The sequence below is a fragment of the Passer montanus genome, unplaced genomic scaffold (genome assembly GCF_014805655.1).
Source record: "Passer montanus isolate IOZ18808 unplaced genomic scaffold, ASM1480565v1 scaffold53, whole genome shotgun sequence".
Lineage (NCBI taxonomy): Eukaryota > Metazoa > Chordata > Aves > Passeriformes > Passeridae > Passer > Passer montanus.
This window is the reverse complement of record NW_024370263.1, coordinates 966,688-993,135: the sequence shown is the minus strand read 5'-3', so window position 1 is coordinate 993,135 and position 26,448 is coordinate 966,688. Positions and strand designations below refer to the sequence as shown.

The 26,448-nt window shown below is 38.6% G+C and overlaps 1 protein-coding gene across 2 annotated transcripts; it reads left to right on the top strand.

Annotated features, from left to right (window-relative positions):
• Positions 1 to 186: 186 nt before the first annotated feature.
• LOC120509554 (protein HIRA) lies at positions 187 to 26,448 on the top strand. Of its 2 annotated transcripts, none has more exons than XM_039724301.1 (24): positions 187 to 950; positions 1,723 to 1,833; positions 2,620 to 2,710; positions 3,195 to 3,289; positions 4,129 to 4,224; positions 5,021 to 5,181; positions 6,146 to 6,313; positions 6,835 to 6,948; positions 8,465 to 8,535; positions 10,427 to 10,532; positions 11,090 to 11,311; positions 11,932 to 12,017; positions 12,469 to 12,663; positions 14,026 to 14,196; positions 16,142 to 16,361; positions 17,098 to 17,202; positions 17,978 to 18,126; positions 18,827 to 18,988; positions 19,702 to 19,760; positions 20,750 to 20,855; positions 22,008 to 22,130; positions 23,099 to 23,262; positions 24,958 to 25,046; positions 25,535 to 26,448. In XM_039724301.1, the coding sequence occupies exons 1-24, from the start codon at positions 812 to 814 to the stop codon at positions 25,649 to 25,651; spliced, it is 3,120 nt and encodes a 1,039-aa protein (XP_039580235.1). In that variant the 5' UTR covers positions 187 to 811; the 3' UTR covers positions 25,652 to 26,448. The 2 variants fall into 2 exon arrangements, with proteins under 2 accessions (XP_039580235.1, XP_039580236.1); XM_039724302.1 differs by having other exon boundaries at positions 16,157 to 16,361; positions 25,535 to 25,945.

The following is a 26,448-nucleotide window of genomic DNA, read 5'->3' as shown; positions in this document are numbered from 1 at the left end:
AGTTTGAACGGGTTGGAAGTGCTGCCAGAAATTCTTTGGACGTGGAAATCGCATGCGTGTTCCTTCAAATGATCCTTAGTGGTGGCTCTTGGAGCATCACTGACAGGCAGGAAGCTTGCTGCTCCCCTCTTCCTTTTCCTCTGCAAAGGTTAAAACAACTGTGAACATACAGAGAGTGAACATGAGCCAGTGGTTGGAGCAGAACAGGTTGGAAGTGAGGGCTTTCTGGTTTCCAAAGCTGTTCCCCAGCTATGTTGTTACAGAGTTTACATTCTAGTAAAATTACTAGCTTTCTTCTGAAAGATGTAGCATATGAAGAATTGAAGGATTTAAGAGTAATACTGGTCTTGGTTAGTCCTCCTCTTTCTCTATGGAAGCCATAAAATCAAAACTAGGATTTGGGTAGAAGACTTTCATTAAGAGAATTGAAATTTGAGACAGGTAATTGTGTGACCAACAGATGCAGCCTGAGATTGGGAAGGATTTTAAAAAAACAAAAACAGAAACCAAAAGAAGACTTGCTTCAGGTCATCAGCTAATGAACTGTAGAAACCTGGAAGAAATTGCATACTCAAATACAGTTTTGCCTTGTTGGCACTTGCTTTGTGGTATTACTTTGCTTTGAGGTATTTGGCATATCCTGCTGGATTAAGTGTCCCTGGTTATCTCTGGTTTTTGTGGCATGATAACTTCCAAACAGGCCTTTAATAGGCTGCCATTTCTGTCAGCAAGCTGCACTCAGCTCTTGTAGTCAGCTGTAATTCTTACAACTTGAGCCTTTAGAAGAAGTCACTTGCCAGCCACAAGAGTTATGGTGGTTCTGGTGTTACTGCATTCTCTTGAATGTAAAACAATTCACTGTGTTGCTGTTTGTCCTCTAATTCCAGGAAAGCCAATATTTTCAGTGGACATTCACCCAGATGGGACCAAGTTTGCAACAGGAGGACAAGGTAAGTCTGTGTACTGGTAGAAGACAGAATTGTGGGTAATAATAATAATAATCATTATCATCATCATCATCATTTTGTGCTTTCACAGTACTTGAATTGGTTTAACCCTTTTAAAAAGACATCACTTTTACCTCTAAGAAACAGATAATTATGTAAGCTATGAAAATGTATTGGGAAGTGCTGCTGCTCCTGCAGAAGGCAGGGTTACATGTTCTGATGTCCTCATCCCCTTGGATGCCATTGAGGTAGTAGCTGCTATCAGTGATTGGGTCGTGGCCATATTTCCTTTTAATTTGAAGAGGAACTGGATGTGCAGTTGAGCTTTTTCAGTTGCTAAAGAGTAGAGCTATTGGAACAGAAAAAATCCAATTATATAAATAGAATAGCTTAAGAAATACATGCTAAAATATTATTAGGTTCACAATAGTGAATAATTTTATGTTAGCTACAATAATTGCAATTTAGTATTTGAATATGTATCTTTTCTCTTTTAAAATACAATTTCATTACAAGTAATTGTCCTTACAGTTGGTATCAGTTATGTACAGTATGACTTTTGTACAAGGCTGTATAAATTTATTTTTAATAGCTTCAAGAGAAATAAAGTACTTCTGATTTGGTCTAATTATACCAAAGTGACATCTTTATTTAGATGTTTCCAAAGTCCCCACTGCAGCAATGCCTACATTTTCACATCTGTTCTGGAACTGAGATTGATTTGAAAAGCTTTTTTGGATGTATTTAGAAGGGGGAGTTTTTTGGTCTCTTACAGGTCAGGATTCTGGCAAAGTTGTGATCTGGAATATGGCTCCTGTCCTGAAAGAGGAAGATGAAAAGAATGAAAATATCCCCAAGATGCTTTGTCAGATGGACAATCACTTAGGTAACAAACTTGGTTGGTTGGGTTTTTTAGTTGCTGGCTATTGGTAATTTGCCAAAGCTTAAGACTTACATGTCTGCAAGTGCAAAAATAATGCTTGTCCAGTGGTGCAGAACAATAAAACACAGCAGAATGGTCTCATACTTTGGCTGTACACTTTTCAAGATATTCAGCAGAAAATGCTGTTAAAATGTGAGGGAATGTGCAGAGGACTATAGATACCTTTGGGAATCTCCTCCCTATAAGCTTTTATCAGCTGTGGCCATAAAGTATTTGATAATGCACATTCTGAGAATCTGTAAAGCTCTGGAGGAAAGGACAGGAGAAGTAAGTGTAAAAGATACATCATATGAAGTATATTGGTTATAGTATAAATTATTGCATTTATTACATTATAGATCACTGCATGGAATTAGTAGGGTCACCTGGCAAGTTGTCCCTTTAAAATATACCTCTCCTTCTTTGCCCTCTTAATCCCACTTTATTTACTAGAATAAGTTTCCTTCATTAGAAGAATATTAATCTTTCTTCCTTCAAGCCTCTTTTGGTGAAGCTTCTTTAGATAAGGAATAGAGTTTTTTAAGTAAGAAATGCCTCAACTGCTATTGAAAGATAAGTACCAATTCATTTATCTAAGGCAGACAGAGTAACTGCTTTGAGTGGGAAAAGCCCACTTAAATCCTAAATGTCTCCTGACAGGTTTTGCTTATTTGTAATATAAATCCTGTCTGCAGTCCAGAACCACTTATTCCCATATTTCATCTTGCAAACTTTCTTTTTCCCTTTCAGCTTGTGTGAACTGTGTGCGATGGTCAAACAATGGCGTTTACTTGGCCTCGGGGGGAGATGACAAGCTGATTATGGTGTGGAAACGAGCTGCGTAAGCATCTTTCTTCCTTCAGCTCTGTGTTTCATTTCAAGGAGGTTGCTCTGTGACATCTTAGTGCTTCCTCCCTGTGCTGCCCTTTGGTAAGCTCAGTGCTCCACCTGGTGTGGAAGGAGCTGAAAGCTGGGACACCACAGTGGGGGAGATGTGGCCTGCTGGGCTCACCGTGTCTGCCTGGGCAGGCTCTCTCCTCTGGAGGAGCTGAGACATTTTCTTCTGTCCTTGAAGAAAACCTGGTGAGATTTGAAGAGTCACCTTAAATGTTACCATTTTATGCTATCTATAGAAATTCTACATTTTGTTGAAGCTAATTTTTTAATAGCAGGAATTACTCTCTCTAAAAAAATGCACTTTTTTCCCCTTCTGTATTGTGGAAAAAACTGACTATAAAATACAAGTGTACTGTGCAGCTGATTTTCTTATTAAAAAGTGAAGAGCTTGTGGTGGTTCTTCTTATAACTGTTTGTATTTTAATTAGGTACATTGGACCTAGCACTGTGTTTGGTTCTAGTAGCAAACTTACTAATGTTGAGCAGTGGAGGTGTGTGTCGATTCTCAGAAGCCATTCAGGGGGTAAGTTTCAAGGTGTTGAATGAACATCATTTGCATGTATTTGGAAAAAAATTGCTTTTCAGCATCATACTTTCATGTTTGAAATATATATTTGGTGGCAAGGCAGTAATTAATTTTAAGCACAGCAACAAAAATTAAAAATAAATAATTTTGAATGAAATGCAATTTTCATACAAGTAGCTTCTGGCAAGTGTGGTATGTAGGAGAAAAATTAACAACTAAGAAACTTACGTTTTGCTAATTTCTAGCTTAAAAGTGAATCTGAATAAAGGAAGCTAAACTGTGCCTTTAATTAAATGTTCACACTAGCAGTGAATAATCTGACTGGCAAAAGACCATATTATTTTAAAACAAATAATATCAATGTTTATTTAGAAGAAAAATATCTGAAGAGCAATGCAAAATTTTAATAAATTAATAATTTCAAATGAATTTTGCATTTGCTGACATGAGCTGTGATTAAAATCAAGATGGCAATCACTTTGATCACTCCACGTGTGTTGGAGCAAAGTGAGTGCACTGTAATAGCTTCTGTTGCTTTTTAATTCAGAACAAGACAAAGTTCTTTGTGCAGGCATTAGTACTTCCTACATCACTAAACATTGCATTCTTTCCCTTTTGTTGTTTTTTTTTTTCCTTGACCCCATATTGAACATTGGAAGTTGGGGAGAATCACTCCCAATGAGTGTTGCTTTCTTACCTTCCACTTTAGTGAGGTGGTAATCATTTCTCAGTGACAGAAAATATTGCTACAGAGAGCACAAGTTCTTTGTAAAAAGACTTTTTGATTTTCTGATTACCATCAATCTCTTAAATAGAAACTTCCTTTTCCCAAACAGATGTGATGGATGTAGCCTGGTCTCCACATGATGCCTGGCTGGCATCCTGTAGTGTTGATAACACTGTTGTCATCTGGAACGCTGTCAAATTCCCAGGTGAGAGCTCTAAAGATGTGCCAGCATGTAAAACTTTGTGACTAAGTCTTCCCTCCTTGGGTGTATTTCACTGACTTCAAATCTCTAGGAGGGATTGAGCTGTCTGTTTTCTGGGGTGACACACCTGCAGTCTGGCAGTCTGTCCTTCCAGCTTTGGATGGCAATGAGCAGGGGATTCCACACTGCTGCAGACAACAGCTGCATTCAGGCTGTGCTCCTGATTTTACATGAAAGTCATGATTGCATGTATTTATTTACTTGGCATTTATTTTAAGCTGGCTTCCAATATTGATACCAGAGTTTTTAGACTTTGAAGCTGATTGTGCTCAGCCTCTCCTCCCACAGGCTGATAAGCAAGAGTGTGACTGAAAGTAGGTTACCAGGTCTGCCAGCCTTGTGTGTCTGTTGAGTCACAACTTTGACTTGGTTCACACTTGCTGCACAAAGCTGGATTAGTTGTGATAATCTTTGGGTGTGGAGGAAAGGGTGAATGTTTAACTGAAATTCCAGTTCAAGTGCTGCTTTCCACAGCTTCAGAGTGCTACTCTGAAGTGCTGGGACTCTGCTGCTCTGACCTGTCTTCTAAAGAGTTTTCCACCTCTTACTCTGGCCAGAATGCTCCTTACCACTTCTTTTATATCAATTTTTCTTAAGAACAGGTTCTAATGTGGTTTCTATACTAAAGGAGGTTATACTTAAATATGCTATTCCAAAAAGATGTTGTAACTTTTCTCAACAGTCTGCCCTGAAGAAGATAGTGGTAACTACTCTCTATTCTCAATTTTTGTGTGCACAGAAATTCTTGCCACTTTGAAAGGGCATTCTGGCTTGGTGAAAGGGCTGACCTGGGATCCTGTTGGAAAGTACATTGCCTCTCAGGCCGATGATCGAAGTTTGAAGGTGTGGCGGACCATGGACTGGCAGCTGGAAACCAGCATCACAAAACCCTTTGATGAGGTACTTCAGAATGTGTGGCTGTTCAAAGTGAATTCCCTTAGAATGAATGAAAATTAGAATAACTTGGATTCTGCACACACACTGAATTAATTGACCAGTGCTGAATCAAATAAAGCTCTTAGATAGCAGCTACAAAAGAATGGGAAAAAATTACTTTCTCATAAAAATATGATTGACTAGAGACTCTTATTGTCATTTGTTATTGTGGATATCAAAAGTATGTAAACAATTAAGTAAACTTCTGGAAATGTAGTGGTTATTCTGGGGAAGTGTTTGCACACAGATCACAACAATCTGACATTCTTCCCTGTGCATTTCTATTGGCCATTATCAGAAATGAGGTAAATACTTGGGAGGGATCTTTGGTCTGGCATCATAAGGCTGTTAGGTGATGACTTTGATGAAGAGATCAAGTTCCTGGGGACAGATGCTGGTGCTTGGTGTTCTGCAGTGATCTGAGGGTATTTTGATCAGTGCAGTTGCTCTTTGTTATAGACCTTTTCTGCTTCATCTCCTGTGGGAGCTGGTGTGGCAAGCTGAAGTCTCATCATCAGTGGTTGCTGTGTTGCAGCCCTGTTACTAACTAGGACTGTCATAAACACTGATGAAACAGTATCCAAAAAGATGTAACACTTGTCTTTCCTTTAGAAAAATTCTCTGAGTTCCTTCCCCCACCTTTTGATAGAGCTGATGAAACAGTATCCAAAAAGATGTAACACTTGTCTTTCCTTTAGAAAAGTTCTGAGTTCCTTCCCCCACCTTTTGATAGGATTTCTTAAGTTACACCACATCACCTGTGTAAAGATGGCCAAATGCTGAGAATTGTGTGTGAGGTCATTCTCTTATATTCTCAGGATACTTTGTAATCATATTCCCTAAATCTGAAATTTAAATAATTTGTATTACAAACCCTTTGTTTGCCAAACACTTTTAAAGCTCTGGTATGTTCTTTTTTTTTTGTCAGTGTGGAGGGACAACTCATGTGTTGCGCCTTAGCTGGTCACCTGATGGTCACTATCTTGTTTCTGCTCATGCCATGAATAATTCTGGACCCACTGCTCAGATCATTGAGAGGGATGGATGGAAAACCAACATGGATTTTGTAGGGCACCGGAAGGCAGTTACAGTAGTGGTGAGTGAGTGGTAGTAATTTATCCCTGAAGTTAAAACCTGTTGCTTTTTGATAATTTTATGCCTAAATGGGACAAGAGATGAAGATGGGTGTCAAGATTAGTAAAGAAAATGCATGGTGGTGATAAAAAAATGTCAGCTTTACCTGTTGGAAGCAGTCAGGTGGCTGTTGTGATAAGAGAACTGGATGTAGATGAACGAGACAAAGGGGAATACAGGAGCATGTTAGGAATGTCAAACATCAGCTTTGTTGGCTGTTCAGTGACTTGATTAAAATGATTTAAGTTTCTGTGGGCTTCTGATCCCTAGTAAAATTAATATTGTTTGCTTTTCCTGTGAAGGCATTCAGAAAACCCCTTAAGAAAGCCTCTGCAGCTTTTGTCACTGCTGTTATAGAGTCTGATTCAGGATTTTATTTCTATGAAATGTTGTTTTTTCACTCTTAAGTGGAAAATTTGCTTAGAAAGCAGATCTGCTGAAATGTAATTACAGTGATAAAATTTGGGCATCTCATTTGTTCAGAAATTCAATCCAAAAATCTTCAAAAAGAAACAAAAGAATGGGAGCTCCACCAAGTCAAGTTGTCCCTACTGCTGTTGTGCTGTCGGTAGCAAAGATCGATCTCTTTCAGTCTGGGTAAGTGGTTTCTTTGCTGCCTTTGAGCTAACGTGGTCATTGGATAATTTGGGGCTTTAGCACAAAGGTCACATGTACAGCATCAGGTCTGATATTTCATTTCATGTTTAGGGTTTTTTTTGTCTCTGTTGTTACAGGTTTAGCTGGGGGGTAAGGAAATGGATTGGTATTAATTCATTCCTCTAAAGGAAAGAGCAGTTAGAAGCCAGTGGCAGAATGTGCCCTGGTAAGGATGAGCAGCTGTTAGGGGATAAAACATTTTACTACAGTTAATAAATGCAACCTTATTTTCATCCTTTTACTTGTCTTCTGACCTTGTAAAGGAAAGGGATGTGAAAGTGAACAAGCTTTTTGAGTATTCTTTCAAGTTTTTGATGTCTGGTTTTGGTTTTACTTTAAAATCTACACTAAATTTTTTATTTTGGCTAAGAAAAGAGTAGCTATTTTTACATTTTTAAATGCAACTGGAAAATACAGGGAATCAGTTTAACTGATTTGTAAAGCTTTGTGATGAGACTTGTGCCAGAACCCACCAATTGCTAACTGCAGTCTGCTATTTATAGCTTCCAGTGTGATATTTATCCATCAATCTCTGGATGCATAACTAAATCTGTTTCTGGTAATGGCTACCAGTGCATACCCATATCAAAGTATCATTCAGTATATTTTACTTTCTATTTATATTATGAAGATTTCATTTGGAGCGCCTGTTGAAATTACAGAAGGTGGCACAGACATGCAAAGTTATAAGCTGTCTTTGCCCTGAGGAGCTTAATAAACATGTATAGAGAGCAGACCTATAAAGCATAAATAACTACTGAAGATGACAGTGACACTGCATCTGTGAACCTGTGAGCATGAAACTTCCATGACTATATCAACCTTTGCTTCATTTCAGTTGTACTATACACTTAGAGATATTAAGTCCGTTGGTTTGACATTAATGAGCTTAGAATGTCTAATTTAGAGCAGGTTATTGGAGTTTTCATATTCAGTTCTTTATTACTAAGCTGATTCTTTTAAGTGCAGAGGAATCCTCTTTAAGAGTAATTGTGAGTCAAATTCCCTTTGCTCTTGATAGGTTTCACCTTCTCAGACAAGTAGTCCGAGTGAGGACATGGAAACCTAATCTGCTTTCTGTCTTCTTGTGCTGGCAGTTTGCAGCATCCTTATCTCAGTACAGCTTAGAATAGAAGCTGTCTTTTGCATCTGTGGAATTGCTTTTGGAGTGGCAGAGAGTGTTTGATGACTGTGGTGTAAAGGCAAAGATCATTAAGAAATTCAGTCTGTGTTTCAGAAAGGAGAATTGAATGTCAGCTGTTCTTCTCCAGAGGTTTTCTGTCCCAGCAGTGGAACAGGTGACTTGGTGCTTCAGATGCACCACCAGGCATGCAGCTGTTTCCTGGCCAGACCTTGTTTGGTGCATATTGTGAGGCTCTGGGAGAGTGTTAATGTGGTACTATCTGTGGTAATGTGAACTTGTACATTTCTGAGTGTTGTTTCTTGTTTTCTTAAGCTCACGTGTCTGAAGCGACCTTTAGTTGTCATACATGAGCTGTTTGACAAGTCAATCATGGACATCTCCTGGTAAGTTGATTTCTGCTGTTTGTTATGGAAGCCAAAGCTTTGTTATCAACTTCAGGTGTACTTATTAAGTGGAAATGCCTTAAAACAGTACAGACTGTGGTTGTTGGAACACAATTGGTTCCTGAAGGTTTTGTTTCTGCTGCAGCATCTTTGGTAGTAAATATGAGCAAATAGCACATGGTCACTTGAGGTTATTAACTGAACAAATAGTAATGGATTTAGAGAAAGACACAATAAAATAGCTGTGGAATGAGTTTCTACTTGTTACAATTCTCTGACACAGGTTGTCTTAATTCTATCACTTCCTCACTTTTCTCCCTTTACAGCTACAACAATCTCTTGGTGGGTTTACACTGTGAATTTTAAAGCTTCCTGGTTTCTAGGTGCCATGTGGATTTTGCCTTGAAGCTCAGTGAACCACAAAAAAAAAGCTTTCAAAACCAAAACATTTTTCTTTCATTAACAGATTAAGGCTAGAAAGCCAGAAAGTGGAATATTTCATGAGAAGTGCTGCTATTGTTATAGTACAATAGCTTTGAATAGTTTAGTTTTCCTGTAGTGTTTTTTATTTCTCCATTTGCAATTTGCACATTTTTCATAGCATGAAGTCATTGGGAGTAATAGCTGGTTAACATTTTGTAGTTTGTGAGGAAATGTTTTGTGGGGTATTTGAGAGACAAAGGATCATCAGGCAGCTTGGTATTTTATATCCTGTTTACAAATTGAAACAGATGGATAAAATGTCAATAATATGGAGTGTTCCCAGAAATGTGCTCCATTCTGAAAACAGACTGAGTAAATTCTGAGAAACCTGGTGCTATTATATTGTTATAGCTATATAATTTCTGGTTTAGAATTTTAGACTTGGATCCATCAATATAATATCTGTGAGTGATTATGTTTTCACAGAACAATTGCTTGGATCCAGAGGTCAATAGGAGCTCAGCAATTTTCTCTGCTAAGCACAAAGAAAACTTTCGACATGAGTTTATAATTTGGAGTACTGTTGGTGTACCTTGTTTCGTGGTGCTGAGGCTGGTTTCTCTGGATGTGATGCTCTCAGTGCATCACATCCAGCCTCAGCTGCCACAAAAATAGGGGTTTCCAAATGCCTGTAGCTGTAATAGATTGTAAACTTGTGATAGATTTTTAATAACTAGGTTAGGACTTTGGAGTTGTGCCAGTTTTCCTTTCCTCTTCCCTTCTGTGTAGCAATTCATCTGTAAGCCACTGTGTCACTTAAAAGTGTCTGGGGTAGAAGTCAAAATTCAAGTATTTTTCAAATGTGCAATAATAGGTTAAATATGCAAAATTATCATTCTATTAAGATAGATAGTTTCTCCTCTCTCTTTTTGTTAAGAAAACCTGACTTCCAGAAAAGGGTTACTGTGTATCCCCACAAATAAACATGTGCAGTTTGCTTAAAAACCCAAATAATTGAACAGTAACAAAATCAAACCTGTGTTCTTGCCTACAAGCAAGATATTTTGGCCTGCTTGTCAGCTGAGGGCCCATTCCATTAGCACACCCTTCCATTAGCACAAAAATTTCTCATCTATTAAAGGAAATGCATTTATAATTTTCTCTCACTGTTCATTGTGAACACTATTCAGGTTTACCCCTTCAGGAAAGTTTTCATGCCATGGGCAGGTTATTGTCCCAGTGCCACCATCCTTGTGCAGTCTGCAAAGGAGCATTGGCACAGGGACTCTGCTGCCTGTCATCCTGTCTCCTCACTGTCCCACTTCTTTGGTTCCATGAGTTATTGCTGTGATAATAAATCTTAAGCTGAGATTTTTATTGAACAATCCTTCAGAGTTTATTGAACAGTCCGTCATCTTTCCTTGAATGAAAGAGATTAAAAACAAAGTTGGATCTTTATTTCCCTCAGGACCCTTAATGGACTTGGTATCCTGGTGTGTTCCATGGATGGATCAGTGGCATTTTTGGACTTTTCCCAGGATGAACTTGGGGATCCACTCAGTGAGGAGGAAAAGGTACAGTAAGCACTCAGAGAACCTTTGATCATATTTCAGGGATGTATTGATTCACTTAAAATGCTGGCCTGTTTATAGCAGCATGTAGTAACTCATTTCCATATTGTAGAAAATGTGTTGCTCTTGTCTGCTTTACAGATCATTAAAAGAGAGTAGTCAAGAAGTGGATGTGTGGTATTAGTTTCTGTTCTGGAAAGAAAGAATTTGGAAAACATCCACTTGCTTACACATGGTTGTATATCTGAAGTAATTATTTGGCCAAGGAAACAAGAAGTGAGTGCTTCAATGCACTATAAAATTACTCTTTCACTTGCATATATGCAAGTCTTTTTAAACTGATTGCTCTTGGCTGTTTTTCCTCTCATTGCTATTAGCAACTAGAGCTTTGAATTTCATTTATTTTACATATTGATTTAGTGTTAGTTGAAAACACAAAGAAAAAAAAATCTGATATATCAATGCTACAGGGGGCATTTTATGGATTCCATTAGATTTGTGTGATTCCCTTGTATTACAATCAGTGATGTCATGGTCACTCACATCTTTAATGCCCCCAGAGCAACATTCATCAGTCCACCTATGGCAAAAGCCTGGCTATCATGACTGAAGCTCAGTTGTCCACCACCATTATTGAGAACCCTGAGATGCTCAAGTACCAGCAGAGACAGCAGCAGCAGGGGGATCAGAAGAACGCCTCAATGCGGGACGGCTCTGGGAATGCCTCAGCTCCCAAAGTGGCAAGCATGGTTAATGGAGAGAGTCTGGAGGACATCAGGAAGGTGGGTGCTCTTGGGCACTGTCAAATACTGAGTCACTAAATACCAAACTCTCAGGAAAAAAAACAGTTTCTGTGCCCTTATTTGTGCTGAATGGCATCTTTCAGCCTGTGTGTGGCCCAGCTGATCAACTTAGTGGGTCATTTACTGGGACTTGTTGCAAACTGAAATGCTTTTTAGGAGAAGTAAGGCTATGTGGAAGCAGGCTTGTGGATATTTCTGTGATGGGTGCAAAATTCTTGGTGTGCAGAAAGGAAAGCAGGAGTAACTAATGACAGAGAAGCTGTAGAACTGTGTTTCAGTTTCTCAGTTACAATAGTTGAAAGCATTGTTTAATTCTGTCCTAAACATAGAACACAACTTTAATTAAAGATTTGATATGCACATGGTTTTAGACTTGATTCTAAAGTGGAGAGCAGATTACATTCTCCACAAATGCCCTTTCTACAGATGGATAGGTTGAAAATTGGAAAATTGCTTGTGTTAATGGGGAAAAAGTCTTTGCTAACAGATTTTTAATTGAGGCACCTCTTCTAATACATCTATTTTTGTCAGTTTGAAAAAAAAATTAAAATAGCATTTCCCATTTATCAGAAATTATGATAAAATGTATTTCCCAACAGAATCTCTTAAAAAAACAAGTGGAAACACGAACAGCAGATGGTCGGAGAAGGATCACACCTCTCTGCATAGCTCAACTGGACACTGGGTATGTTGGGAAGTAATCTATAGAATCCTTCCTTACCTTCTTATCTTTTTGTTTGTTTTATTACCTGTTCCAGTTAGGCTTGGCATTCCATCTTGGGGCATAAAGCACTTACTGGAAATAAGTGTGTATTCTTATGAAATACAGTTTCAACCAGTGTTCTTTGGCCATAAGGTCTCACTTCTAATAGATCAGGCTAATTCCCATTATTTACTGTTATAGGTGAACAATGCTCTAATGTATTGTTGATTTATATCTATATTAGTACCAGCTTTAATATGCTTTGGACATGAGAAATTACTCTGAAAAAGTACTGGGGATTTATTTAGGTTGTATATGAGTATCCACATGTGGAAAAGAAGAATGGAATAAATATTTTAGCTAAAATTACTAGTTTTGAATTATCTTTAAACTGGTTTTGAGAAATGTATTTGTTGTTTGTCTTTTTGTTTAGGGATTTTTCTACAGCATTTTTCAATAGCATCCCAATATCTGGAACTCTGTCTGGCTCAATGATGTCTTCTCAAAGTAACCAGCAGCTCATGTCACTAGATTCTAACGCAGCAAATTCCCTTAATACTTCAAAGCCTTCTGTAGAGCCAACAGCAGCCAGTATAAAACCAACAGATGATGCAACCAATAAAGATGGGTCAGTATTTGCTGTTTGTTTTTCACTCACATGAGTCTGTTTAGTTTTTAATTCTTGTTCATAGTTTTATATTGAAGAAATTATTAAAGTGGTTTCCTTGCTGCAGAACTCCAAGAAAACATGGAGATTTTATTAGTGTTTGGTTACTTTAAATATTGATAAATTGGGAATGAATAAATCCATGTGCATAGTTCTGGCAGTGAACATCAGTGCAATGAAGTACACAGCTGATTGCTAATGCTTTAGCAAAATGACTTGCTTATGGGTTGGTGGGTTGCTATTAGTAAACAATAGAAGGTGTTCCAGTAGTGTAAGTAATGAATCCTACTTTACATCAAATGACCTGTGTCATTTCTGACCTGTGTCCTCTCTTCAGCCATGGTGGTCCCTCTTTCCTGTATAACAACCCCATCAGAGCACAGTGACATTGGCTTGTCAGTGCACAGTGCTGATGGGCCAGCGTGTCTTTCAAATTAATTACAGAACAACTGAACTTTACTTGGTTTTTTTCCTCAATTGCAGCACTGACTTGACTTATTCTCAGTGTGTTTTCATAGCATTTGTAGCAGCACATTGTCATTGAAACCTCTACTCCTGCATCAAATTTGGTTGAAATTGGCCACAGATTAAAAAATGAGCGGGTGGACTATGAGAAATGATTGACAGATGAAACTATTAAGTATCCTTTTCTTTGTAAATTGTACTTCTAGCAGCTTTTTAGTACAAGCATCAGTTATTTTAGAGCCATTCATTCTCTGAATTAATTCTCTGAATGAATTGAAAAATCCCTAAAGTAAACAGCTATTGAAATAATGGATCCCTGGAATGCTTTAGTGTGGGGAAAACACATTCCTTTGTCCTAGAGTTGTGCTTGGGAAGGCTTAATAGTCAGGTTGGATTTTTCAACAACAAAATCTAAACCTGGCATGAACTGTTTCATCCCAAATTGTTTGGCTGATAAACAGTGAAATATAATATTGTAATGGGCATATTTGGTAACCTGAACAAGAGGTAAAAGCAGGAACCCCTGTGATCATTTTAAAAAGTGGTCCTTTCCCAGTAAGTACCAGCTGAAAGTATCATTTACTTTGTGAATTTAAAATACACAGTAAATGAATTAGGGTCTTTTAATGCAGATATGTGGCCACATAAAGCTCTGAGGTGTACCATAGACAGCTTTTGAGAATAAGCAAAGCTTGAAAACACTGATGCATGAAAGAGTGGAAAAATAATATTATAATTGATTCTATGTTTGAGTGAAAGGTTTTCTAGCCACTATCATGAATGCTGGTTGTTGTGAGCAATGCAGCTTACCAATACTAAATTTTTCAGTCCTTATTTTGCTTTCTCTTTTCTTGACAGTGTAAATGCTACCTCTGCCTCAGCTGCTCCTTCTGCATCATCTTCCTCTGTGTTGACAACTCCATCCAAGATTGAGCCTATGAAGGCGTTTGATTCTCGATTCACGGAACGATCCAAAGCCACCTCAGGGACTGCTGTTGTAACAAACACAAATCAGACTGTTGTGGACAGGTAAGACATAGCCTGGGGAGGGAGGAAGGTGATAATGTAGAGCTGAAACACTAATTCTGTGGGGTGTAGATGTCACCCTGCTGACACTCTAGAAGTTGTCTTGGGTTTCTTGCGCTATTGGAAGGAAGGGGGCAGCTACAAATAGGTGAGTTCTGTGCTGGTGTTATCCCTTTGTACATTTGTCCCTGGCATTTTGGTATCACACAGATTCTCCAAGATATTCCAAGTTAAAACTATTGTTGTAAGAGGCTGTGTGTGCACATGCCTGTGTCACTGAGTGCAGCTGGACTCCTTAGAAGACAAAACCAGCCAAAAATAGCCAGCCTGCATCTCTGTACAAGAGAGATTAACTTCAAGGTAAATTACCATACATGTCAGCAGATGACCTCTCAGCATTGTAGCTGCAGTTATATTTCAGCTTTATGCCTTGAAGGCATGCAGAGAAGATTCTCTGAGTTTAAAGGGTTTTGGCTTGGGATCCACGTGATTAAAAAAAAAAAAAAAGAAAGCATTTTGTCTTGTGACATAGTGTTATGGCATAAATATTCCTGTTTCACTAAAATAAATAATTAAAAAATACCAGTCTCGAGAAAAAATATGTCGTTCCCCAGTTATTATCAGTAAACATGTTTTTATGCATCAATATTTTTATGTCAAAGAAATTAACTATATGATGCAGAAGCAAGATGTATTAAATTACTCTCATAAATGCTTCTAATATGTCTTAGAAATTGAAATATGGATAAAAGTATATTGTTTGGCATAATTCAGATGCCAGAGAAAAAAGGTTTGGATTATGCAAGGTATTTCTCTGAAGCCAAGTAGTTAAGGAATAAATGGCAAAACAGTGTGAGTTAATAACCAGCTATTGGAGGGAAAGGGAAGAGTATGATTAAATGACCTATTTTATGGTATAATGGTTAACAAGAGAGTTCACAGGGATTGTACTTTGTATTGGTTTTATTATATTCCATTATAAAGGGACATGGACCTGTTGGAGCAAGTCCAGAGGAGGCCACAAAGGTAATGAGAGGGCTGGAGCACCTCTGCTGTGAAGACAGGCTGAGAGAGCTGGGGCTGCACAATCTGGGCAAGAGAAGGCTCCAGGGTGACCTTATTGCTGTGCCTAAAGGGGCTGCAAAAAAACTGGACAAGGACTTTTCACAGGGACACATAGTGACAGGACAAGGGAGAATGGCTTCAGACTGAAAGGGGGCAGGTTTGGATGAGATATTCGTAAAAAATCCTTTACTGTGAGGGTGATAGACACTGGAACAACAGAGAAACTGTTGATGTCTCATCCCTGGAATGTTCAAGGCCAGGTGGGATGGGGCTTGGAACAGCCTGGCCTGGTGGAAGGTGTCCCTGCCCATGGCACATTGTTGGCATCAGATGGTCTTTAAGGTCTCTTCCCACTCCAGCCATTCTGTGATTCCATAGTTATGTTTCCTGGAATGGCAGCTGGAGCAATGAAGTCATGTGTGTGTTTGCAGACACACATTTTGCAGTAGTCAGAACTGAACAGAACAACTTCTGGGAGTAGACAACAAAATGACAAAAGTTCTACATGAATAAGCAGAATGTCTAATGTCCACTGAAGGGGAAAAGATGAACTACTCTTGCATCTTAGAGTGCTGAATTATTTGTATCAGCTCAGGGAAAGACATCTGATGGTAATTGGAACTGAATGCTAAAGTAAAGTTGCTACTTCCAGCTTTATCCCATGGCTAACTGCTGGCTTGATTAATTTTTTTAAAGGGGAGAATATGTCTGATTGCTTTACATCTATATTGCACATTGTACTTTTGGAAAGGATTTGCCATACCTCTATAGCTTCCTTGTGCCTTGAAATGCACTCCAAGAGGGCTAAGAGATGTCATCTTATCTGCAAGAAGGCAATGTGTAGGATATATGACAACTTTTGGAATCAGCTTTTTTTTTACAGACTTTTTTTTTACAGACTGAAGGATCAGAATTTAATTAAAGACAATAAGCCCAAGGATATTCTGGAGAGCAGCAGTGACAGTGAGGAGAAGATTCCAGCTGTTAAACCACTCAGTGTACCCAAACGGAAACTGGAACTTGAGGGAGAAACAGTAGAAAAGAAGAAAAAAGGGAGGCCTCGGAAAGACTCCAGGCTTGTACCAGTAACTTTAACTGTTCAGGTGAAATATTTAACATTCATGTGGCTTTCAAAGTTCATTTAATAAAGTCACTCCCGTGTTGACTTGTTCCATTGACTCAAAAAACACAAATCAGTCCCTCAGAATTTTTAGCCATCCCTTTTCCATGCCTTTAAATTTATTGGTTTTTAGAATTTAAGCTTAGAAAAAGCAGGTGCACATGGTGTGGCAAATGTGCTTATCTTTTATATAGATATGTAGCTACTTACTGAAGGTCCCAGCATGCTAAGTAATGCTAGCCTGCCAAAGGCTGTCTAGAATAAAATGAAATGCCAACAATTTTTGGTGGTGTATGATGGAGAGTGGTCCAAGAAGAAGAAAGTGGCTTAGATGTGGTGATTTAAATGGTTATAAATTTCCTCAGAATGCTGAAGTAGTTGCATTAGAGTTTCCATCATTTTCAGGCATATAGATATCTGTGTTTTCAGTATCTAGAGCTTAGATTTCCCATGTAATACGCCAGAGTTTTCATGAATTAGTTGCAGCTGAAAATAGGAGCGTTGAAAAAAAAAGAGACCACTTCAAGTTTTTGTTTTTCTTTGATTCTTAGAAGCTATATTAAAAAACTTGTATTCATGCAACTAATTGGGACATTTGCAATTGGCATTATTTGGAATTTTAAGAAAATTCTTTTTCAAGTCAATCTGTTTGGTAGAATATATTTGGTTTTCACTTTTTTAAATAGAAAAATGTAACAATTTCTGCAATTTTTTTCCAGTCCCCAGCTACACTGGCCTCTGAGAAGGATGCTGCTTGCATCTCTGCACCAGCATTAGCACTTAAACTGCCAACCCCAATCCCACAGAAATCGTTTACTTTACAAGTAAGTGTACTATAAGGAAAAAACTTAATACTTTAAAAACAAACAAAAAAAATCCTGCAATCCTGCTTTCTTTTAAATATCCTAAGGTTATTCACATCCTTTCAGTTAACATTTGAATGCATGTATTTGTTCGAGCAAGCAAGATGGTAACACTTTAGCTTCTAAGAATATGTCTGTATGAGTAGAGAAAATGGCAAATCAGCTAAAAATGGGTCACTTCTGACCCAGCTAAACTCCAAAGAGGAGTGAGAGCCTCTGGTTCATCAGTCCCTCCCTGGTTAGCCAAAGTGTGTGGTGGAGATAAGAGTCTCTGGGGAGTGGCTGCTGTGCTGTTACTGCAGTGCTGTTGGGAGTACACCACTGAGGAATTAAACCAGGGCTTTTCTGGGAGCTCTCTGGAGGTGCTCTGCATCTGAACAGTCATGTTTTAGGTGTTTATTAAACAGTTTTTAGGTGTGTTCAGGCTGTGGTAGTCTGGTTCCAATTGCAAGACTGTGGGGAGACTGGGCACATAATTAGGAAGCAGAGACAGACTAGCACAGCCTTTCCTTATGTTTGTGCTTCAAACACAAAGAAATTACTTGTGTTTTAGGCAAGGCTGATTTTCAGAGGTCTGCTTCTTTTGAAGTTCCATGGTATATTTTGAACCCACATTAAAAAGAGAATGCCATACTTAAATGTGTTCTTAAAGACAGCACTGTTTTGTTTCTAATAGTAGTTGCTGCTTTTTTGAATAATTTTTTTCCTCTTCCAAAAATTATTTTTTGTATTTCAGATAAGTTCAGATCCGTCAATGTACCTTGAAGTGGAGAATGAAATGACCACAGTGGGGGGCTCAAAGCTGAGCAGGTTAAAGTGTAATCGAGAAGGGAAGGAGTGGGAGACAGTCCTCACCAGTCGAATCCTCGCTGCAGCAGGAAGCTGGTAAGAGAGTTGCTTTTGGAGCAAGGGGGTCCTGAAGTCCTGAAGTCATTTTAGGTGTACAAAAGTACAGTTTACAGTTATTTTTCGTAATAAATATTTATGGGTAAAAGTGTGCACTGCTCTTAGTCTCAGGTTTTGCTTCTAGAGTTAACTCTATGCAGTCTTAAAACATCACAATTCACATTAGCCAGTTACAACTATTTTCCTGTATTTTTACATTTTTCCTTTAAATTTCTTCGTTAAAGTTGACTAAATTGTAAATGACAGGTTTTCAAGTGCTAACTGCTAAAGAATGAAAAATCTGAAATGGCATATTTGGTCATGTCAAAGTATTTTCCTGAGTCTTTTGCTATTTTTTCTCTTGTTTTTTCTCAATTTTGCCTAGTTCCAATTTCAGAGTTTCAACTGAAAGTGTATTTCCGAGCCTGAAAAAAAAGCAGCAGATTTTAAAGCTAAATACAAGTATAGCCTTGAGGGAGAGCTTATGTATAACCAAGAGCTTTACTGATATTTCCAGCTATGTCCCTTGATCTGTTTAGTTCTCCTCTTGGTATCAAAAATTTTCTCTTAAAGCTGCAATACTTATTTTTTAGGGAATTAACCCAAGTTGTATGATAGCTTAAGAATTCAGCCTGGTTTTATACTATTTGCATTTGACAGCAATCAAATGTTTCTTGTTTATTTGTTGTTTCTTTTCCAGTGAGATTGTAACTGTGGCCTGTGAGAAACGAACACTGTCAGTATTTTCAGCTTGTGGTCGTCGCCTTCTTCCTCCCATCGTCTTGAACACACCCATTTCCACCCTGCACTGCACAGGTTCCTGCATCATGGCTCTCACCACTGCTGCTACGCTCTCTGTTTGGTAAGGCTGCCTCAGGCCGTGTTCTGAGCTACCTTCAGTCGTGTCCCTGCACTGCTCCTGGGACCACATCAGCTCTGAACACAAGTCCACTTATTTTGAGTAGAATATGCAGAGTTAAATGGGCAGGACTGGTTCTGTTTCAGCAAAATCCTGTTTCTGTGCTGACAGTCCAGAATATTAAACTTCATTCTAGAATGAGGATAAAGAATCAGCTGGAGGTCACTGGTTTAAATGCTTGTGATGCATGTGGAATGGACTGGGGAGGTTGGGAAGAGAAGTATGGCTACTTCCATCTTCCATCACACTTTACCAATGAAGCACATGAGTTTCAGAGTTAAAGTACTCCAGCCATTTTCAAGATGCCAAGATAAAAACACTGGTAACTCGTTTGCAGTTGTTGAATTCAATCTAATGTCTTAGGCAAGTCAGAGCTCCTAAAGGAGTTATTTAGATCCTGTTTGCTTTGTTGTAATGAGGTTTCCTGATAAAGAGCCATAAAAATTGTTCTCTGCTATTAACTTCTGTCTTGCCATAAGGGGTTTAAGTTTGCCAAAACAATTTTGTCAAAGCAATAAAGAAAATGTCAAAACAAAAAACTAAACAAACTCCCAACCCCCCACTTTGTCATGAATAGTGAAAAAGTGCATTTTTATAAAGATTTTGGAGTTTTCAGTACTTTATTGACTGCAGACTTATCCTTTTGTCTTTTTCAGGGATGTTCACAAGCAGACAGCCATTGTTAGAGACGAGTCTTTGCAAACAATATTTTCAGGTAATAAAAAAGTCCTTTAATTACCAACCTTTGAGCCCACTTGTACTATTTAGTGCCATTTATGGATATGCTGAAATTTTATGAAACATGAAAAGCCTAAACAATAATTTCCCTTCATTATTGTGTAGTAAAGGGAAGTTCTTGAAATAACAGTGATGACAATATCAGTGAGTAGCAAACTTGTGTGAGATTCTGTAGCTTATAGTCTGCCTTGCTTCTGTGGAAATTCAGTGTTGTGAAGATCACAAAATAAATACGTAATGTAAATCTGCTATTACAGCAATTTCTGTGTAATTTGCATGTTTATTGTCTCAGTGCTGAACAACAACTGATTGTCTTCTGATTCATTACTTAGAAATCTTCAGTTTCAATCACTGTGCCATCTGGCACAACACAAATCATCAGAAAAGCAGTGTCTCAGAGTACCTTAGCTTCTGGTTTAGCTTTAATCCATGCAGTACTAATCCAAACTAGCTAGAAAGCAGTTGTATTAGAGTTTGCAAATGTCATCATTAGAAGTTACATGCACAAGCCCTGGGCTTGGAGTGTGCTGGGAAATGAGACTCCAGCTATCCCACTTACACCGTGCTCTTAGAGAGCACACTTTTCTAAATATGCTGGGGTTTATAATTTTAACTTAATGGGGAAAAGAAAGCTAAAGGCTTCTTGGGTTACAAAAGACATGGCAGAATTGCTGAAGATTTTCCCTAGGTAAGGAGAATGTTCCTGATTAAGTCCATGTTCTATATAAATTGCAGCATCAAGATTGATTATGTATTTTGCAAAATTGAAGTTAATGCTACTGCACTGAGCCTGGTGCTTGCCATCATTAGCTTGTGTCTTGACCTTCCTATCAGTGCTTGAGAACAGCATTGAACCTTTTTCTGTTAGTTGCTGTAATTGATAAGAAGCAGTAGATACCATTTTTTACCATTATGAGTCTTGGGCAAGGCTCCAAAAGAAACACTTTGGTCTGATCTGACTTGCAGGAAGTGATGCAACTGTCTCTCAGATCTTGCTGACTCAGCATGGAATTCCTGTCATGAGCATGTCTGATGGGAAGGCATACTGCTTTAATCCTTCTCTTTCTACATGGTAAGTCATGGATTGTTTCCTGCTTTTGCAACCCAGAGGAACTGATGTGTTCTGATTTACTGGGAAGAAACCATTCTGCCTCAGAGTCATGGAAGAGTCAGTACTAAACACCAGAAAAGGCTGCACAAGAGTCTGTGTCTTGTTCAGATGGGCTTTCCCCATGGAAAGGCATAAGTTCCTGTGAAAAATTTCCATGGGTAAATTATTTACAGGATCTTTACAAAACAGGTTCTTTGTTGTCTTCCTAAGAAGAAAGAAAACATGTTGTAATCCTAATATAATTGTTGTAATTAGTGTAATGAGCCTGCTGGATGAAAGGGCTTATTGTTTTAACTCCTCCTTAGAATAATTGTTGCTATTCAACTACTCAAAGCAAATCCTCTAGAAAAGGAAAACTACCCTATTTGTTTATTAAGGGAGTAAGGAGCAGGGGACAGACTCTCAGCCATAATTCTGAATTTGCTGCTATTTCTTAGTTTGTACCACAGCTTGGGAAGTGTATAAAAGAGCAATGTGTTTAGTCATCATAAAAATTTGGACATGATAAAGCAGCAAAGGGTGTTTTAAATATTTGTATATATTACCCCTGTGCTGTATGAAATCTAAACTTAGCATTGGTTTGAACCACTCTTCCTCCTGGCATCTCAAGCCAGTGAAGATGATATCCTTAATTAGGTGTGGAAATGGCAGCTGTAATGTCAGCTCCCTCCATATGAAGGGATAGCTGTAATTATGGAAAAGATTGTCAGTGTGTGTTTGTCTGGTAGGGGGGGAGACCTGACATAAGGTAAAAATCAAGTTGTTAATGAGAAAGTCATTACCTGTGTTCACTCCACACATCATTCTGGGTCATGACTTCTTATTAGCTTGTAAAATGGCAAGGAGAAAGTTAATTTCCTTCCCAATGAATGGTAAATTGTATTATGTAATTAATATTTTTAACTTTAGGGGTAGGAGGAACACACCACAAGCAGAATTTGGACGTGTAGTGGGAATAATCAGGGCCCCTGGAATTCCTGAGCCACTTCAGTGATATTTTTTTGGTTATCTGTGAAAACACAAACCCAGTTTTGAGGCAGAGCAGAGCTGGGTCTGCTGACCTTGCTGTTTGCACTTCTCACACTTGTTTTTTGGTTGTTTGCTCTTTTCCAGGAATCTTGTTTCTGACAAACAGGACTCTCTAGCACAATGTGCAGACTTCAGGACTAGTTTGCCATCTCAAGAAGCCATGCTGTGTTCTGGGCCCTTGGCTGTGATACAGGGACGCACCTCAAAGTACGCGCGCCGCGCTCGTGCCGCCAGCCTGGCTGGGTTTGCTCATGGCCTCATTCACCTGCCTGGATCACTGAGCTCCTTCTTGAAATGCCAGTGGCTCTGAAAGGATCAGTCATTCACACAGTGGTTTTTTAATTCTTTGCATGTTGTAGTCTGTATCTTAATGTTATGAGATTGTTTGGGGGGCAGGAAAGCATGCTCTAAATAGAATCATTTGAAGGCTCCTCTTTATTGGATGGGTAAGGTATTGGACAATTCTGTTATACTTTTATTAGCTAGACTGCATTTTTTTTTACATTTTGCATTTTCATTTTTAGTTTACTAGCTTTCTGGAGTAGGCCTACAATTTTTGAATAGTTCAGTTGGCCTCAAAGAATCTGTTAATGAAGTCTTTGAGAAAGTTGAGATATTAGTCATCTAGTGAGTATTTTTAACTTGTGAAAATATCACCAAGGAATTGTGTGAGCCAGAGCAGATTCCTGTAGGTAGCTTTATAGCCCATCCTCCCTTGGATTTGAATTAGATTTCCCAGGCAGATTTCTTTGCTATTTCTGCCCTTCACATCCAAGTTTAACTTTTTTCCAGAGAGAAACTGTGTAGTGTTGTATGCTTTTATTGCTGTTCTCATGAGGGGAAGGGGAGTTCATTGTGAAAAGCATTTGAAATATAAACAATCAATACTCTTTTTGAGAGAGAGAGGCTATAACAGAATGAAAAATTACCTTTTTGAAAAAAATTCTAATAACTAGTTACTTTTTTCAAATTAGCTTTCTTATGACAATGTGTTTGTATGCGAGAAATCTGAATGCAAGAATCTGTAATCATACTAATCTGTATGCAAGAAATTTAAATGCTTTATGTCTTGTGTGCCTCTGAAAGATCAATGCAGTATAGCTAGTGCTACAAAAAGATATATTCCTTAAACTTGTATCTGATTTTATGGCACATTAATCTTTTTGGTTTTGCAGTTCAGGAAGGCAAGCTGCAAGATTGTTCTCCATGCCTCATTTAGTGCAACAAGAAACAACACTTGCATACCTGGAGAACCAGATAGCAGCAGCACTTATGTTACAGTCCAGTCACGAATATCACCACTGGCTCCTTATCTATGCACGGTACCTAGTGAATGAAGGTGAGACCTGCCAGGCTCTGGTGCTTCTCTGCAGCTCTGATGGGCTTCTAAGAAACACTGTTCATGTCATGTATATGTATGATTGCCCTTAACATCCTCCTTTTAGCACTTGGCTTCTGGACTCGGGTTTGCTTAAAACCAAAACAAATTGCATTTTCTTCTGCAGTGCTCAGTCCTCAGGAGTCCTGTTGGACACAGTGACTGGGGACAGACTGTGGTTGGGGAAGCAGTGCCATCTGCAGATCCAGTAATGGCAATTGCATTGTAAAACAGCCCAGTGGTCTGTCAGGCACATCCTAGGTATTGTCTGGCAGCAGCTACAGATGTTTCAGGGAAACCAGGAGGATTGTAAAATGCATAACCCTCTTCAGCCAGCTGACAGCTGATGCTTGATGTGAGATGGAGGGGTTGCTCAGTCTCTGACACTTTGTACTCGAGCACATAAAACTGCAGAGAATTTGCTTGTATTGCTTGCACTTCATTCTTTTTTTTACGTTCTAAAATTTTTAGTGGTGCCACCAGTACTGTTTGTACTGGTGAATTCCATATGTTAAATTCTCTGAGAAAGGAAACACACAAGAAAGGTTCCTTGTGTGTATTTTATATTTGAATACACTTTATCTCTATGCTATTATGTTAAATAAGGTTAACCAACTGACTTTATACTTTTTGGATTCTAAAGATCTCTGTTGTATCTCTGCCTGTCTACATTCATAATTTAGTAGTTCCCCTTGTATTAATTCAGCCTTACTCCTCACCTTGCATAATCATACTGCACAGAGGGAAATGAAATGGTTCATGTTATGCCACCTAATAGGTGTTGGCAGAATTAAAATCAAACTTATTAATTCTTCCCTTTTGACCCTTACCTTATTTAACAAGAGAGCTTGTTGAACTGCATGTGGTTCTCTCTGTCCTTCCCCAGTTGAAATTAAAATGTTCTTTTTCTTGGGTCATATGTTAAAAAGATTGTGCTTTTAAAAGCCTTCATTAACTGAGAACCTCTGCTGCATGCACTGGGTTCCTCTGGCACCTCCAAATGTTGCTGCCATGGATGGATGTCACAAAATCTGTGCTTTGCCAGATGTGTATTGCTGCTTCACTAATTTTCTAGAGCTGATGAACTTTGAACATTGCACATCCTATTACTGACCCTTTATTCTTATGATTATTTCAACATCTGCTGAATTCTAATCCGTTAAAATACTTGATCTAGTATATGTTGATTGGCAAGTTACTCTTGAATAGACTTTGTTTCCTACAAGGGAATCCCCACCTCTGATTTTTGGGTAAATAAAGGTGGCCCAGAAACTGTGTGGTTTTATTAAAGGTGTTTTGGTTTTTAAAAAGTTGGTATGTTTGTGTGGGAGAAGACACTGAGGTTGAGATCAGGGCAGCTCTTATAACAAGCTGGAGTAGTTACTTCAGACTTCAGTTTTTCTCCCTGTTGTAAACCATCTTTAGCAGTGGGTTTGATTTTGAGAACCTTAAATAAGACCATTCAGAGCTCTCAAAATCATCTTATATTTCCAAAAAATTGCTGTAAGAATAATAATATAACTTTCCAGAAATCAATGTATTGGGCTTTATTTTATTCCAGATACTTGTAATTCTTTCCTGAATGTTGTCTGCTACATTGTGGAGTGGTTGTATGTAGTGAAATGCTGTCAAATGTGATTTTATTTCTGTCTCCAGGGTTTGAATATCGTTTGCGAGAATTATGCAAGGATTTACTGGGTCCAGTCCATTACTCAGCTGGAAGTCAGTGGGAATCAACAGTTATGGTAAGTCCTGATAATAGTTCAATGAAGAACAAGGAAGGGTTTCCCATAAAAATGATCCTTTCCATACTCTGCTCTGATCACATAAGCAGGATGTGGCACTGAGATTTATTCCATGTGAAGCCACAGGCAAATGCTTGTTGCCCCAGTGTCAGTTCTGGTGCTGTCTTGAGTATCACACAGATGAAAGAGAGTTGCATGATCAGCTCTCCACATTGTTGAGACAGCAGCTTTGAAATAGGCACATACCAAAGACATCTTCCCTCTCAGAACACAGCCTGGAGTCTGGAACTGCAGAGGCTGCTCCAGCTTCCTGACTGTGTAAGTGTAAAGACAGTTTTTATTCTGGGAGTCATGGAAGCAGAGTGAGAACAGAAAATGCACAGATCTCTCTAGGCAGGAAAAGGGGCATGAATCTTAGAGAGCTCCATGGAACATGTTAATGATAACAAATAATAGATTCTGAGGATGCTTTTGTGTTTTCTGTGCAGGGTTTACGAAAGAGAGAACTATTGAAAGAGCTTCTTCCTGTTATTGGACAGAACCTCCGCTTCCAGAGGCTTTTCACAGAGTATCAAGAGCAGCTGGACATCTTGAGAGACAAGTAGCACGTTCCCAGATTTTCCCTGCGGGGCCTGGTCCGAGTGAAACTGCTGAACAGCATTCCCAGAGGCAGGAGAGGAGCGAGAGCCCGGCCAGGGGGCACTCCTGAAGAGGGGCTGTGCCGCAGAGGTCCCAGCGGATCCTGGAAATGACGAGTGGAGGAGCTCGACAGTTTCCCCAGTGAAACTTGACCATTGAAGCTGTGACCTCTGTTTCTATGGAAAGTCATGGATATGTACTTCAGGGGGATCCTTTTGGATCTGGATCTCATTTGATATTAAAACTAGCTGAGAACTGTTTGTGCGGTTTCTTGGATGTCCTGTGAAAAGCACAGTACTTCAGAGTACACTGAACAGCATATTTAACCCTGTTTGGGGTTTTTTGCCTGAGGATTTATTGAGGCTCAACACTATATTAAATTAGATGAATGAGCCACGTAAAAAGAAATTTCATAAATATTAAGGTATTATGCAGCCAATAGACTTTCCTGTGAATATAATAATAATAAGAGGCTGTTCTAACACATGGACTATTTTTGTACTAGAATTTGCTAACTTGTAATATGGAATTTTATTTGGCCAATAATCAGGCTGTCACTACAAAGTCATCTTGTAGGAGTTTAATTACAAAGGCTATGTTTCAAAGTAATTCTACCAAATTAACATGTCATCATCAGGTTTTTAATTTTTCAATGTTTGTAAAAGGCATTTGGGGGGAGGGGGAGGGATACAATGGGGTGGCTCTTTTTGTAAGTACAAAATAAAAGAACATTGCATTGGTTTAAAAAAAAACAAAACAAAAA